General features: G+C 37.4%; 2 protein-coding genes across 4 annotated transcripts; one reads left to right on the top strand and one right to left on the bottom strand.

The window, feature by feature from the left end:
- Window positions 1-262: 262 nt before the first annotated feature.
- On the top strand, window positions 263-10,327 carry GCS1 (glucosidase 1). Of its 3 annotated transcripts, none has more exons than XM_059589151.2 (22): window positions 263-707; window positions 794-867; window positions 1,658-1,909; window positions 2,508-2,682; window positions 2,985-3,071; window positions 3,190-3,258; window positions 3,570-3,666; window positions 4,321-4,403; window positions 5,150-5,257; window positions 5,947-6,068; window positions 6,239-6,346; window positions 6,507-6,580; window positions 6,792-6,917; window positions 7,414-7,481; window positions 8,147-8,296; window positions 8,377-8,427; window positions 8,757-8,813; window positions 9,070-9,219; window positions 9,422-9,513; window positions 9,609-9,718; window positions 9,806-9,869; window positions 9,959-10,327. In XM_059589151.2, exons 1-22 carry the CDS (start codon window positions 408-410, stop codon window positions 10,101-10,103), a joined length of 2,562 nt encoding a protein of 853 aa, XP_059445134.2. In that variant the 5' UTR covers window positions 263-407; the 3' UTR covers window positions 10,104-10,327. The 3 variants fall into 3 exon arrangements, with proteins under 3 accessions (XP_059445134.2, XP_059445135.2, XP_088371426.1); XM_059589152.2 differs by having other exon boundaries at window positions 9,809-9,869; XM_088515300.1 differs by having other exon boundaries at window positions 9,609-9,869.
- Window positions 10,328-10,716: 389 nt separating this feature from the next.
- LOC132176976 (nuclear pore complex protein) lies at window positions 10,717-14,111 on the bottom strand. Its single transcript, XM_059589153.2, has 9 exons — window positions 13,464-14,111; window positions 13,331-13,384; window positions 13,109-13,168; window positions 12,897-13,007; window positions 11,988-12,053; window positions 11,830-11,916; window positions 11,471-11,572; window positions 11,226-11,375; window positions 10,717-11,072 (listed from the first exon to the last, which is right to left on the bottom strand). The coding sequence occupies exons 1-9, from the start codon at window positions 13,872-13,874 to the stop codon at window positions 10,956-10,958; spliced, it is 1,158 nt and encodes a 385-aa protein (XP_059445136.1). The 5' UTR covers window positions 13,875-14,111; the 3' UTR covers window positions 10,717-10,955.
- Between the last annotated feature and the right edge of the window lie 454 nt (window positions 14,112-14,565).

The following is a 14,565-nucleotide window of genomic DNA, read 5'->3' on the forward strand; positions in this document are numbered from 1 at the left end:
GTCTGCTCAAAACATATGTAGTTTGATTTCTCAACCAAAAAATCAATGCACCAAGTTACTCCCACCGGCACTCTACACATGCTGCTTCAATACATCTGCTACCAACAACTTCAAAACTGATCTACAAAACGTGTGAGAAAGAGTCGTCGTTTTATGTTGTAATTTCGCCTTAACAACGATATGCGCCTTATAAACTGCGCCACTGAAGTATAAAATCTCGTCTTAAAAAACTCAAATTACGACAATTGACAAACATAAGAAGTTGAGAAGGCCACACACACTACACAGAGCAATGCGAGCACTGAGTTTCTCAGCCTTGGACTCGCTTCTCATTGCTACCTGAAAATACCTAAATCCCCATATGCGTCTGCGAATTTGGGTACACATTAAACCCTAGCAATTTGAAAATGACTGGAAATGGCCGAAGAAATGCTCGGAGCAGAATCAAACCCGCCACGGAAGCCAACGAGGACGGCGCTTTTCTCCGCAACACAAAACCAAACCCGAAAGCACGTAAAGGCAGAACCAGAGATCATAGCTTCATTCGGATTTTCGACGTTAATCTGAAAGTCGTGCTCGGGCTCAGCGTTTTCGCGTTCTTAGCGATCTTCTTTCTGATTCGTCATCTTGTAAATCCAGCTGAAGAAGCTTCGAGACCTAGGGTTGTTACGCCGTTTCCGGCGCCAAAAGTCATGGACCTTCCTCAGGTTAAATGTGACTTTTTCCTTCTATTTCTTCTGTTTTCCTTTTGGTATTTATAGCATATGAAGTATGGATGAATTGGTTATTGCAGTTCCAAGGCGAGCACAGAGAGAGCTTGTATTGGGGAACCTATCGCCCTCACGTTTATCTTGGGATTCGTGCGAGGTATTCCTGTTGCCATTGCGAAAGAATTTCTTTGTTCACTGGTTTTTACTATATTATTTGTCTTTCGTGATTGAAGGAATGGTTTATATATTGAATTTTGGCGTTGCAACATATTCTCTGTAAAATGAACTGTGGACTGGCATCAAAGGAATAGATATCATCCATCATCCAGGTCATGATGGTTATCTGGAAAATTTAAATAATAATAATAATATTTCTAGTGTTGATTTTTGTGTTTGTGGAGTGGAGGTTATTGCCTTCTTGGTGTATTTCTGTATCGAAACTTTCTAAAGATGGCTAAAGTAGTTTTGGTACCGGTATACTAGAAATTGGCGTTGAAATGGAAGAAAGTGGGTGGTCGATAATGGCTCTTCATATTTCAAAGTAAAGTACGTAAACAAAAATCCTGACTTAAAGATCAAACGTATTTTTTGCACTTGTAGCTTTTTATGCATTTGTAGATAAATAGGCTTGTTTTGGAAATCAAATTTAAGTATTTCATAATCCCCAGATCTGCAAACATGCATGTGTCTATGTGGAGTTCGTGTTTGGAAACGACTAAAGCTACTACAATCACTAAAACAAGGCATTTGCTTGTGCTACAAGCAGAATTCCGGTTCTCTGCAAAATGATATAGTTAAAAAGATCACTTGGCCATTATATTTTGAAAAGGAGAGGAAAATAAAATGTCATTGTTACATGTTATGGTTTTTATATTCATTTATTCTCCACTTTCATCCAACTTTATGAATTAAAAGATGTGTGGGTAATAAGCTGCTGTAACTGGCAGGACTCCACGGTCTCTTATTGCTGGGTTGATGTGGCTTGGTGTAAAGGATGGAAGATATTTCATGAGACATGTCTGCCAAGATTCTGATGAGCTAAGCACATATGGTTGGACGCATCATAATGGACGTGATTTTGGACACCAAGTTCTGGTTGACCAGGACATGACCCTGGCAACAAGTTTCTTGAAATCGAAGGTTGATGGCAGTGGCTATGGAGGAGATTGGGCTGTTCAGATTGATGTTCAAAGTGAGCAGTAAGTGGCTGGAACCCCCTGAATATGACATGTGCTTTATCAAATGCATGTGCTATGCTAAGCATGATTTTTGTATAAATTTAGCCTTAAATTGGAGAAAAAAAGTCTTACAATAAAGTAAAAGTAGCATCTGAAACTGAGTTAAAAAATGATGGTCCCTTTAAGACTGCATGAAGTGATCTCTTTTGTTTGGCTTTGATTCATAAACAACACAATTGACCATTTGGAGTTGTTTAAATAAACTTATAGTGACTGAATCCTCTAGGTGAGGTTAGGCATCAAGCTATTTTGTTCTATTTTTGTATAAAAGTGTACATTCACTCCTTACCCACTTTTTTTTTTTAAAAAAAATTATTTTGTTTGGTTCAGAACATTTCATTTCTGAGCTGCAATTTTTTGATAGCGTGTGTGTGTGGGTTGGGGGGGGGGGGAGGTGGGGGAGGAGAGTGTTGTGCAACTATGACAACTAGATGGTCCATTGGTAATAACCCCTGCATACTTTGCAGTGCACATGGATTTTGGCAGAATGATAGTGTCATCATTAGGCATTCATTTACACCTCCTAACATAAATTGTTACTGTTGTGGTTTGTCCACAGATCTAAGTGGAATGAGGACATTGGGGGAACTGCACATATATTTTTCTATATGGCTGATGAAGATGGCAACGCTCTAAGTTTGAGTAGAGATATCTTGGACATTCGTGAGGATTCTCTCCTTGCATCAGGTTCACGAATGGATGTTGGAGATTGGCAGCTTCATTTAAAATCAAAGGTAATGTTTGCAAAGGAGCGCTGGTAAAAATGCAAGTGTTTTGTTTCTTTATGAATGATAGAAGTGCTGCTTTTGTGGAATTATATCCTTGAGCCACTAAGCTTTTTGGCTTTGCTTTTTGTAGATACTATCTTAGGAACTGTGTCATAGAGTAGCATAGTCCTTGATGTTTTCTACTTACCAACAAAAAATAAATAAAAAATAAAATAAATAAAATAAAATAAAATTTGTTTGACGATCTTTTGCATTCTTCACTTGGACACTGACCTGTTGCCTACATCTTCATGTTTTCTCTTTTGCAGGACAATTTGGAAGTCCATTATTCTGGTTTTAAGACAAATCACATTCACAACTTATCTGATCTTGTCCAGGGAAACCTTGGAGCACAAGTACGTCAGATTTTCATTTGCATCCCGATTTCTAATTCCATATTTGTATTAGACTGTTAGAACAACTGTGCTGCTCAAATTGCTATTGATTTCTTTCCTTTTTTGTACATGTAAACAGGCAAGGAGGTTTGGTTGGCTGAAGCTATCAGACACATCTGATCATTCTCCAAATATTATAGTTTTCCAGGTATGTGGATATAGTGTTAATAACTAATTTAGGATCTTAAAGCTGTGGATTCTCTGTCAACTGCTCAAGATTTTTTTCCTAGTCCATTGCTGGCGACTCAAGCTTATGGGCTACTAACAAAAGGTAGCAGCTCCTATCCTCCCTTGGGGGGCACCAAAAAAGAGAGAGAGAGATCGATCCTAGTGAAAGTGGGTTTCAATCCATAGTCTCTAATATGAACCAAGTGTCTAAAAACTAAGTTAGCTGACACCTTTCATCCTTGGATTCTACTTTCTCGCTACCTTCTCCTGATGTTTTCCAATTCTATGCAGATTTCTGCTCGGATTCCTTTTAAAGTGGATATTGTGTTTGTCTCTGGAACTGGTTTGCAAAGCTCAAGAGTTGAAGAACGTGTCAGCAGCCTTACAGGTGCCTACCACATCCATTCAATATGATAATATGTCTATGATATGCATTTTCAATTTTATTTTTTTATTTTTAATTTGAGCTCTAGCATGTCCGCTGCTTTACCCAAGCAGACAAGATTTATATATGAGAAAGTCCAAAAAATATACAAGGTAAAAAGTAAAATAAAAGAAAACAAAGCTGGCACCTGAAACTTGAGCTAGGTAAAATCAGAGTTCTTGATAGGGGATCTGTAGGTTTAATCTTTGAAAATCATTGTGGGTTACCATTATGACTAGGTTGTTGAACCAATTTCCATTATGCCTTCAATCTTACTGCTAATCTTGCTTTTTATCATGGTTTCTGTCAAAATAATAAATTAGTCCTCTTTACCGCCAAGTATCCTGTCAAAACGATAAATATAGTCCTCTTTACTGCTAATTATCTAGGATATGTTTCTCTATATCCAGATCTGTAGGCCTTTCATCATTTTCATTTTTGGCTTGGTAAGTTTGAAGCTAGGTCCTAGCCTCATCCCAGCCTTCCCTTTACCACCGGAGCCAAGGCCTAGGGGCAGATCCTTCCTGAATTTAGGGAAAGTTTTCTACATAAGCTTCCAAATGAAATGTTGTTATTTCTCCTTTCTGACTCTGTGTTAGTTTTACTTTTAAATATTAGGTACCTTACTGACTGATCAGTTGAAAGAGAAGCAAAGAGAATTTGATGCTAAATTTGAGAAGAGCTTTAACCTTGCTGACAAGGTATCGAACTGTTAGTTGTTGGAAACTATTTCCATTTACTCTATCATTGTTCTAGTTTGATACTATATATAACACACTGTAGCATCGCACCTGGTTAAATGTCTTGCCACCAGTGACATCTCTTTTCAGTAGTTGCATGGATGATGTGAGGTAACATATAGTACTCCCTACTATGATATTGTTTTAGTTCTGAACAATGTGGTGGAATAGTGAATGCTCTGGATAAGCTGATTAAACTTTGGTGATTGAATAAGTTTGCCCACCATGTTGCGTACTTCATTGAACTATGAGGTGTCTTATGTGATATCTGCAGCCTACTTAAGTCCTTATTTTCCCTTGCATTGAGGCCTTCCCTCATGCTTCCTTTACTTTTAGTATGCTATTAACGATTTCTGATCTAATAGTTAGTTTGCTCCAGGCCCATAACAGAAATTTCAAAATTGAAAAAGAAAAAAAGAAAAAGAAAAAGAAAAATGTAATTAAGCCAAACAACTGTTGAGGTTGGTTAAATACATTCATGAAAACAGTGTGAGAGTCAATCCTTTAGCTGCACATTTTCGATTGCTTGAAACTTCCTATGTCTGATTTAATTCTAGAAAACTAAAACTACAAAGGCAAATTAGTGGAAGGAAGGAAGAGGAGTTATCAGTCATTTTAAATGGTTTTCCTTTAAGTTTGTTTTATGCATGTAAATTTTATTCTGCTTGAACTGGAAGAATTCTGAAAATTTGGTATTATATTTTCAGCTCGATTCTGAATCTGTGATTGTTGGTAAGGCTGCTGTTGGAAACTTGTTGGGTGGCATAGGCTATTCCTATGGCCAGTCAAAAATTTCACTCCCAAGGGACCCAAATGTAAGCATTATGAATTTGTTTTGTTTCCGTTGTATTTTATGTGATGTAAGATCTTTGTCAGTAGCATCTAAGCATTAAGTTGATAAATGTTGATCATTCCAAACATAAATGACAACATCAGCAATATGATGTTCTTATTCTACATATTTTGACTTTTGCACTATTACTTCACGTCTCAGGTTGCATCATTATCAAGCTTGATGTCTAGTTAGTTAGCTTGGTCATAGCGATTACAATGGTGTTTGAGATCTTGATAAGTTTTTTAGTTAATGTTAACAGAATGATTAATAGAGCAGTGAGAGGAAAAGGCAAATGAATCTTTCAGTGGTTTCCTGTCTTTCTTGGGGCTTTCCAATAACATAATCAGATATAGCGTTGCTGAATAAATGACCTATCACTTGATACACTTCACTTCCGAAACCTTTGATTTCAAGAGTAGTGGTATATGTCAGAAATAAAAAGGCAAAACTCAAGTATTAGTTATTAGATTTTTTGCATTATCTTCTGTTGTTTGCAGTAGTAATTATGTTCTGACAGGCTTAACAATGGGGCATTTTCATTCTTAATTTTCGTGTTGTTTTTCCCCTCTCTTTTGCAACCTGTGGAACATCTATTATTCATATTTATCATCAGCTGTCATCAATTTCAACATCTGACAAAGTCATACAGTGGGCCATTTTCTCTTACAGCTTGGAGGTCTTGATAATGTTATTTCATATTGGCCAGCTGAGCTTTACACAGCTGTTCCAAGTCGACCCTTCTTCCCAAGGGGATTTTTATGGGATGAAGGTTTTCATCAGCTGCTGATCTGGTTAGTGGTCTATTTTACTATCCTAATCCAATTTTGTTATTCCATTTTCACATGTGCAGATATCCTGTTAGCTTCATGTTTTAGAAGATATGCAATTTCTCCAAATGTGGTGTTTCTTAACTACTGATAATTACCAGTAACACCATATATATACTATTAAATTTTGACAGGCGTTGGGATATTCACATTTGCTTGGATATCATTGGACACTGGTTAGATCTAATGAATGTTGATGGATGGATTCCACGTGAGCAAATTTTGGGTGCTGAAGCTCTAAGGTGATCTGGAGTATCTTATCTGGCTGTACCATCTTTCTAAAGAACAATTTTTACTTAAGAAAAAGGTTATATGAAGTGCCTTTTTCAATTATGTGCAACAAATTTGATGTTTTGGTTTCTCCAATAAAGTAATGCAAAGTCTTTTCTTGAGTGCTTGCAGTAAGGTTCCAGAGGAATTTGTTCCCCAACATCCCACTAATGGAAATCCACCTACTCTGTTTTTAGTGTTACGTGGTAAGGTTTTCTCTCAATGAACTTTTGCTTCTTCTTTTTTTCCCAGTTGTGCATATTTCTTGCTTCTGTGTTTCAGTTATGCATGATAACAGGAGATCAAATCACTTGCTACTCTGTCTTTCCATATTAAAAGTATACTTAATTATCTAATTAAGAATTGACTGTTTTCTGTAAACCTAATTTTCAATGTATTTTGAAACTTTCCTTCTAGATATTGTTCGTAGCTTAAAGAAAAACAAGTTTACTGCAACTGAAAGCAATGAGGTCTCTTCATTTCTAGAACGGGCTTTTGTTCGCCTTGAAGCCTGGTTCCAATGGTTCAATACTACCCAGTCAGGTATATAATAAGGTTAATCTTTCTTCTTTTTTCTCTTTTTGTTTCTTTGGGGATGGGGGCAGGGATGGAGGGAGGGGGTAAATAATATATGTGATGATTGTCTGTAATTTTATTGAGGGTGTGGACAATGTAAAAGATCAGTGTTTATTATGTTTATAAGTTTACATCAGTTTTCTACCCATTCCAACCTCCTTTCTGTAGCCCTGATGTTATCTAAAATGGTATCACGATAAAGATTGTGTAATATTATTTCAGGATATAGACTATGTGTAGCATTTGCTGGCATGGTGTATATATGTATATGCTTGTACACATGTACTTCAACTTTTTACCTTGTTCATCTACCTAATGCAACTCTCCCTACTCAGAGCTTGATGTCATTCGGGATAATGGATTTTTTAGACAACTGGAATCACACAACAGATACATGCTTGTCTGCATTGGATTTAATTTTCAATTTTCTGATTTACTTGGAGTATTTTCTTCATTAACACAGGAAACGATAAGACCAGCTATTATTGGCACGGGAGGGACGGTACAACAACTCGTGAACTAAATCCAAAGGTTCTATTTTACAGCATTAATAAGTCTTAAAGTATACAGATTTTTTTTCCTTTCTCTTTCTTTCGTATAGAATGTAATATTTACTATTGGGGTAATTTATAATTTAGGTATAAACTTTCATTTGTTTTATGAGCTTCTTGGGGTCCAAGTAGCATGATTTAGGGAGGAAAAGCACAATAGTGAACCAGGGCAGACATTATCGCCTTGAACCATTGGGATTTGGTGCCTTTGAAACATTTATACAATAAATGACTTTATCTTGTAAGGTTAAGAGGGTTCCTTCACTTCATGCTGCAACCTCTTTTCCTCTTTTTTTAATGCATTTCTGGTACAATAAATTAGAGAGACCCAGTACAACTATTGTGCTTTATTCATAATTCTTGACTATGTTTGACCCTTGGGACTCAGCGAAAGTATTTGTTAGTGGTCATCTTGTGTAGTGTAATCATTTTTGCCAACCCTCCTTACCACTTACTACCTCAATGTAATTTATTTCTGATTTATTTTGACTCTTGATTTTTGGTGGTCCTAGGACTAATATGATGCCATACATAATTCCAATTTTGATTTTATTTTGGAGTTTATCAGTGTAATGTTGGATTTCTGGAAAGAGTTTTCCGAATTGTTGAGAAGTGGTAAACTGACATCGTTTCTGAAATCTCCAGACACTGTCCTCTGGGTTGGATGATTATCCACGTGCTTCACACCCAAGTGAAGATGAACGTCACTTGGATCTCAGATGCTGGATGTATCTTGCAGCAGAATGCATGCATTCCATTGCAGAGCTTTTTGATAAGGATAATAAACCTAGAAAGGTATAATAATGAGAAAAGATATCTAGAATACTCTTATAACTCTTCTATCAGTTAATTGACCTTTGAAATAAATGATGCAGGATTATGGTAAAACAGCTAAACTGCTCTCAGATTTTGAAATTCTGAATCAGGTTTGTTATTATCATGCTGTCTGAAAGTGTTTCTCATTCCTCTACTCTTTGATCTTTCTCAATTAGTAATCTGTGAAATGACGGTGTTATCTTATACGATAAATATTTAGTACTTTTGGAATATTTATCACAAATAATTTGTCTCTTACTGCTTTCGGAAAGAAATGAGGGGTGCATGGAGGGTTAATATATATTGTATTTTCTTCTAGATAACTTCTAGGAAATAATTGATTATTGCTAGATTGGATGCTTAGGTGAGTATACTTAATATGGGGGTTGCTATTATAGTTTAATTTATATATGTGCTTGAATGCTTGATGTTTAAACAGATGCACTTTGATGAGGCATACGGAGCTTATTTTGATTTTGGAAATCATACTGAAAAGGTACACTGTCTGTATGTTTTTGTTCCTCTCAAAATTTGATACCATTTTTTATAATTTCATTTTCACAAACATAAACTGCAAATTGTACATGCTAGCATTTGCTATCACTGTTGAAACAATAGCTTTAGAAGGATTCTGTTGTCAAATAGGCTTTTGCCCTCATGAATCAGATATCATTTGGTGACACGTCTTGCTATAACCTTTTTGCTCATAACATTTACCTGCTTTTTTTTGAAAGTTGGTTTAATCATGTTAGGTTCGCTTAAGTTGGAAAGAGAAGAAGATAGGAGACAATTATGCAAATCGAGAGCTCGTGCGCGAAGTGTTAGAAAGGCCTCAGTTGAGACTGGTTCCTCATGTTGGTTATGTCAGTCTTTTCCCATTCATTGGGAGGCTTATTCCACCTGTAAGTTACACAGAATCTAATCTTGAAGATGATACTTGAACTGTTATTTGGTGCTTCCATCTTTTCTTACTCTGGAGCACGGAAATATTAAGCTATTGCTTTTTCTTTTTTCTTTTTTTTTTGTGTGTGTGTAGTAGTAGGTGGGTTTGTGGTTTATGTCCATTTGGTATCATTGATCTCTCAAGTGTATTGTTTAACACAGGGATCATGGATTCTGGAAAAACAGCTTAACCTCATCTCAAACCAAAGTATCCTATGGACAGACTATGGGCTCCGTTCTCTTGCCAAAACAAGGTGTATAGTCTGCTCGTGCTAATCTGATGACTTACTTGAGACCTTGTTGATTCTAGAACTAATCTGACTACAACATGTCATTTTGTATGCTACAGCTCAGTATACATGAAACGCAACACAGAGCATGACCCACCTTATTGGAGAGGTCCAATTTGGATGAACATAAATTACATGATTCTTTCAGCACTCCACCATTACTCCAAAGGTAAACCTTCATGCTTTATACAAAAGAAAAAGAACCTAAACGAAAACAAAGTCTTTTACAACAAGTCTTTTGTGGTGATTGTCACAGAAGATGGACCATATAGGGACAGAGCCAAAGCCACCTATGATGAGCTGAGGAGCAATTTGATTAGGTACTGTCTCACACAATGACTGAATATGGCTTAAGCTCATCAGAACTCACCAATTAATTTAAATAATATATATTCTTCACTTGCTGCAGAAATGTGGTTCGCAATCGTCGCCAGACTGGGTTTTTGTGGGAACAATATGATCAGAAGAAAGGCAAGGGAAAAGGTGCACGGCTTTTCACTGGTTGGACATCACTCGTGCTATTAATCATGGCAGAAACTTATGAAGAAAGTTAGGACACATTATTTAAGAATTGTGAGGATATCCCCTCCAAAAAAATATTTAGTTAGATGTGATGCTTTTAACGGGAGGGGGGCATCCAACTTTTTCTTTTCTTTTCTTTTTTTGCTTTCTTTCTTTTTTCTTTTTTTTTTGTGACAAAGGAAAATCAAAAGTTTGGCTTTAACAAAATCACTAGGGATTACAGTTGCACGACAACGCATGTTTTCCCTTTCACGTTCATCATGCGTGAAGTGGTGTAATGTTTTGCATGAGCCTAAATTGGAGGAGCCTTGTGTGAGTGAAAGCATTTTAGCTAATCCCTAAGCTTATAGTTTTTTGTAAGATGAAGATATAAACCGGCGAGGATGCTATGACCAGGGGTGCCTCCTACTTTTCGCTTTACAAAATGGCAAAAACAAAAGAAGTTTCAACTTCAAGATGAGTAATATCGCACGAGAAGAGCAAAGAAATCAACGAAGTGGTAAAAATCATCCGAGCCCCGAACACAACTGGTAACATCTAGAAGAGAATATGCATCAAAATTTTTCTTGAGATCTTATCTTCAATGAAAAGAAGATGCATGATATTTTAAATTATTGGTAAATAAGAGTTTTGAATGCTCTGCGGTTGGCTAAAATGACTTCCACTATTTTATTTAAATTTTTCTGGGGCCAAGAGTTATATCTGCCGCCGGAGCAAAAACTTTGAACACGTTAAAAACATCATCATGAACAAATGCAAGAGTGCCTTCGCCATTAAAGCTTCTTAGCTGACATCATCCGTCAAGTGTGTGTCCTCAGCCACTTTGAACACATTAAAAACATCATCATGAACAAATGCAACAGTTGCTTCGCCATTAAAGCTTCTTAGCTGACATCATCCGTCAAGTGTGTGTCCTCAGCCATTATGATCTCCATGTCCCTGGCGTCTCGCTTCAAAACATTGCCAAGCCTAGCAATGGCCTCTGTCTGCTGCTGTAATACCTGACCCACAAAAACGAGAATAAAGACATGGACATCATTCCAATAATATGCAACTAAATGAACAGTAATGCCCATAAGCAGAAATCACAATTACAACAAAAAAAGTCAAAAGTGAAGAGAATTGTTGAGCTTTCAAGTCTTGTCCACTCTTACCTCTTGCATATCAGCAAGACTCTGTTCATGTATTTTGGTTGATCCTGGAAGATAAACAGAACCACCGGCACCAAAGCCATTTGCTTGAACACGAGACAAAGTTAGCAGGTTTTGTACCCTCCTAGAAAGTTCTGCTCCAGATCCTTTCAGCTGAAAACGTGTCTACTTGTGAGTATCATCTCCTGATAACAGCCCCAGAGAAGTAGGAAGCATGAATATGAGGGCAAAAGACAAGAAATGCCTACCTGTCTGGTTGTTGCAGCTAACTTTTCAGCCAGTTCAGCTTCCCCTTTTGTTAATGGTAATCGGAAACCCTTACCCTCCATGGCCTCCACAATTCTCATTACCTGTAGGCATAACACGTGATTAGACCAGCACTAAACAGAAAAACTACAAGAATGACCAGTGTTTCCCATCAAACATAGCCATCCCAGCTTGGGCCATACAACTTATAGCATTTAGACATTACAGGAACTTCCCTCTCAGCTATTCATGATGAAATTAACAAGGTCATCCTGTACGCATTGATTTTCTGATGCAATGGATACAATCATACTACAAAGTTACCACGGTTTCTCAAACATAAAGCAGAAATTATCCCCACCCTTAAAAGACGCCTTTGAAGAACTTGCTCTTTCTGTCTCATTCTTTCAATCCGAGGAAGAGTGTCAGCTTGAAAATGTCTTTGAAGCTGCAGAGATTGTTAAATATGTAAATGCCAAAACTATATGATGGGGAGAGAGAGAGAAAGAGAGAGAGTACCATCTTCACATTGCTTTGGGTAATTCGTAACCTCTCTGCATCTGAAACAATGACATCATCTTGGATCTGCACCAAGCCGGTATTAGAACATTATACTGGCCAGTCCCAAAGCATGATGAATAAAAGAAAACAAAATCGTTTAAAAGATAAGGTCTCCCAGAACATCTAATTATCCTTGCCACTTCTACTCCTTGAGTGCAACCATAGAAACAACAGCAGGAAAGTAGCTATAGCAGCCAATGAACTCCATTCCACAGCCCTGTAACCTTCACCGCATTGCTCAATTTTATTCCTTCATCTAAATATATTTCATCTTACCAACAGAACATATATATGAATGTATGTGTGTGTGTATATATATATATATACCCCATTGAGCTCATTATTCCATGCACTGCTGTCAGTTTTGTCCAACCGTAACTTCTTACTCACCATACCCTGTCAACTGGATTTACAAAGTTCCAATCGATGCATTCTTTCTATCATAGCCATTTATCAAACTCAAAGTCTGCATAAGCTCAACTTGGATGTGTTCTACTCACCACCCCAACTTTTTTGTACTATAAGGAATAACTGGTATTATATAATAGATGCTACTTTTTCGTTCAAAACTATCTAATTAGGATCCTTATCACTACTTTACAATTACTGGCACGCATAGGTTTTTCCTTCTGCATCTAGATTTTTCAGTGAAGTCATAATAATAACATAACTTCCATTATCCTTTCTCAATTCTTGCTCAACCACTCTATTAGAAATGCACATAATTTGTTCAAATCTATGAAATATTTTTCTGTGATCCAAATCTACATGCTGCCATCCACAACTATAATGTTTTTTTATCCAAAGTTCTAAAAAGAATTACTTTTGAACGACTACATTTCATGATTCAAAATTAACAGATATTACCTTAAGACGCTGTGAAAGATCCTTAAAACCCTGAACAAGCTGAGGCCACAGGCGCTCCCGGTCAGCACTTTCCATACCCTCCAGCTTACCCATAGCCTCTGCCCACATAATCTGGCAATGCAAACTATTCTTGAAACTTAGCCCAAAAAATAAATTTGAAGCTCAAAATACAAAAGCAAAGAAAGGATATATATATGAAAAAAATGACTCACATCTGATACACCTGCAGGCTTCACTCTAAACCGTGGATCCGTGACGCTGAACAACAAATGCTGCCAACCAACACAATCAGCAAGACATCACAAAAACCTCCAAAACCCTAATTCTCCATTCCTTTGCTCATAAATAGCATGGAAATTAACTGAAACTAATATTTTGAACGGCACATTTTCATTCCACAAACACAACGAAAAGAAGATAAGAGATAAACGAACCTTAAAAGCATATTTAGGGTTTCCAGGCTCGTCCTTGTAAGCGTCAACAATAGCCTAATCAAAAGCACACAAGAAAAATCAATTAAGCAAAAGAAAATAGCTAGGGTTAGGGCCTTATAAAAAGAAGCACTACTTGAATATCCCGATCGGCGAGAGAGAAAGGAAGAGGTGCCACTGGAGCCATCTGAGTAGTCAATTGCGCGCCGGAGAAAGTACCAGGCTGCGGCGCAGAGAACGGTGTCGTTTGGAAGCCGAACGTGGAGGACGGTTGCTGAAACAACGGACTCTGTTGCTGTTGCTGAGGCTGAGCCGAGAATGGGGTGGCGAAGAGCGAGGACCCATATCCGGTGCCGAAAGACGGCGTCGTTTGAGTCCCGAACGCCGGCGTCGTAGACGGCGTGCCAAACACCGGGGTCGCAGATGGAGTGCCGAATGCCGGTGTCGTAGACGGAGTTCCAAACGCTGGAGTCGAAGAGGGAGTGCCGAATGCTGAGCTTGAAGAGGGAGTGCCGAAGGCGGAGGTGGGAGCTTGAGCTCCGAACATTGTTGTTTGGAGAGTGAGTGAGAAGAGAGGGATTGGAAGGTTTTGGGGATTCCTTAAGCAGATCGCGCCATTGGAGATTTTCAAGTTTTGCAGCTCAGGTGCTCGACCTCTTTCCTGACCTGGGACACTCGACTAATTGAGGGGTTTTCGAGTGTTTGGGCGCCAGAAGCTGTGGTGGGTAAAATCAAAACAAAATTTGTTCCACTCTCCAAATTTATAAAATTTCCCACAAATTGGTTATACAGTCGCACACTCGCATGGCATATATATACCGAACATCCACTCCACGGTGGAAATAAATTTCTTCCGATCGATAAATTAACTTCTTTAAGGTGAAATGTGTCTTTTTACTAGGGTTTTTGAACGGTTATAACCGTCGGTTATTGGATATTCGCAATTAACTTAAGCTATTATTAGATTTTAATAATCACCGCCTAGATAGTTATCAGTTATTTTATAACTACGGTTAGCGGTTATTCAATCCAATAAATTATAACAATTTTTTTTTAAATGGGCTTTTAGACTTTTTAAGAGTTTTGAGCTTTTAATTTGCTATTTTTTAGTCTTATTTTAAGGGTTTAAGGCCAAAAATGTTCCAAAAAATATGAAGAAAAAAAAAAAAAAAAAAAAAACATGGCCAAATAAATTCTATCCCATAAACATGGCTAAAAAAAACATAGCCCAAATCCAT

The sequence above is a fragment of the Corylus avellana genome, chromosome 4 (genome assembly GCF_965113065.1).
Source record: "Corylus avellana chromosome 4, dhCorAvel1.hap1.2, whole genome shotgun sequence".
NCBI lineage: Eukaryota > Viridiplantae > Streptophyta > Magnoliopsida > Fagales > Betulaceae > Corylus > Corylus avellana.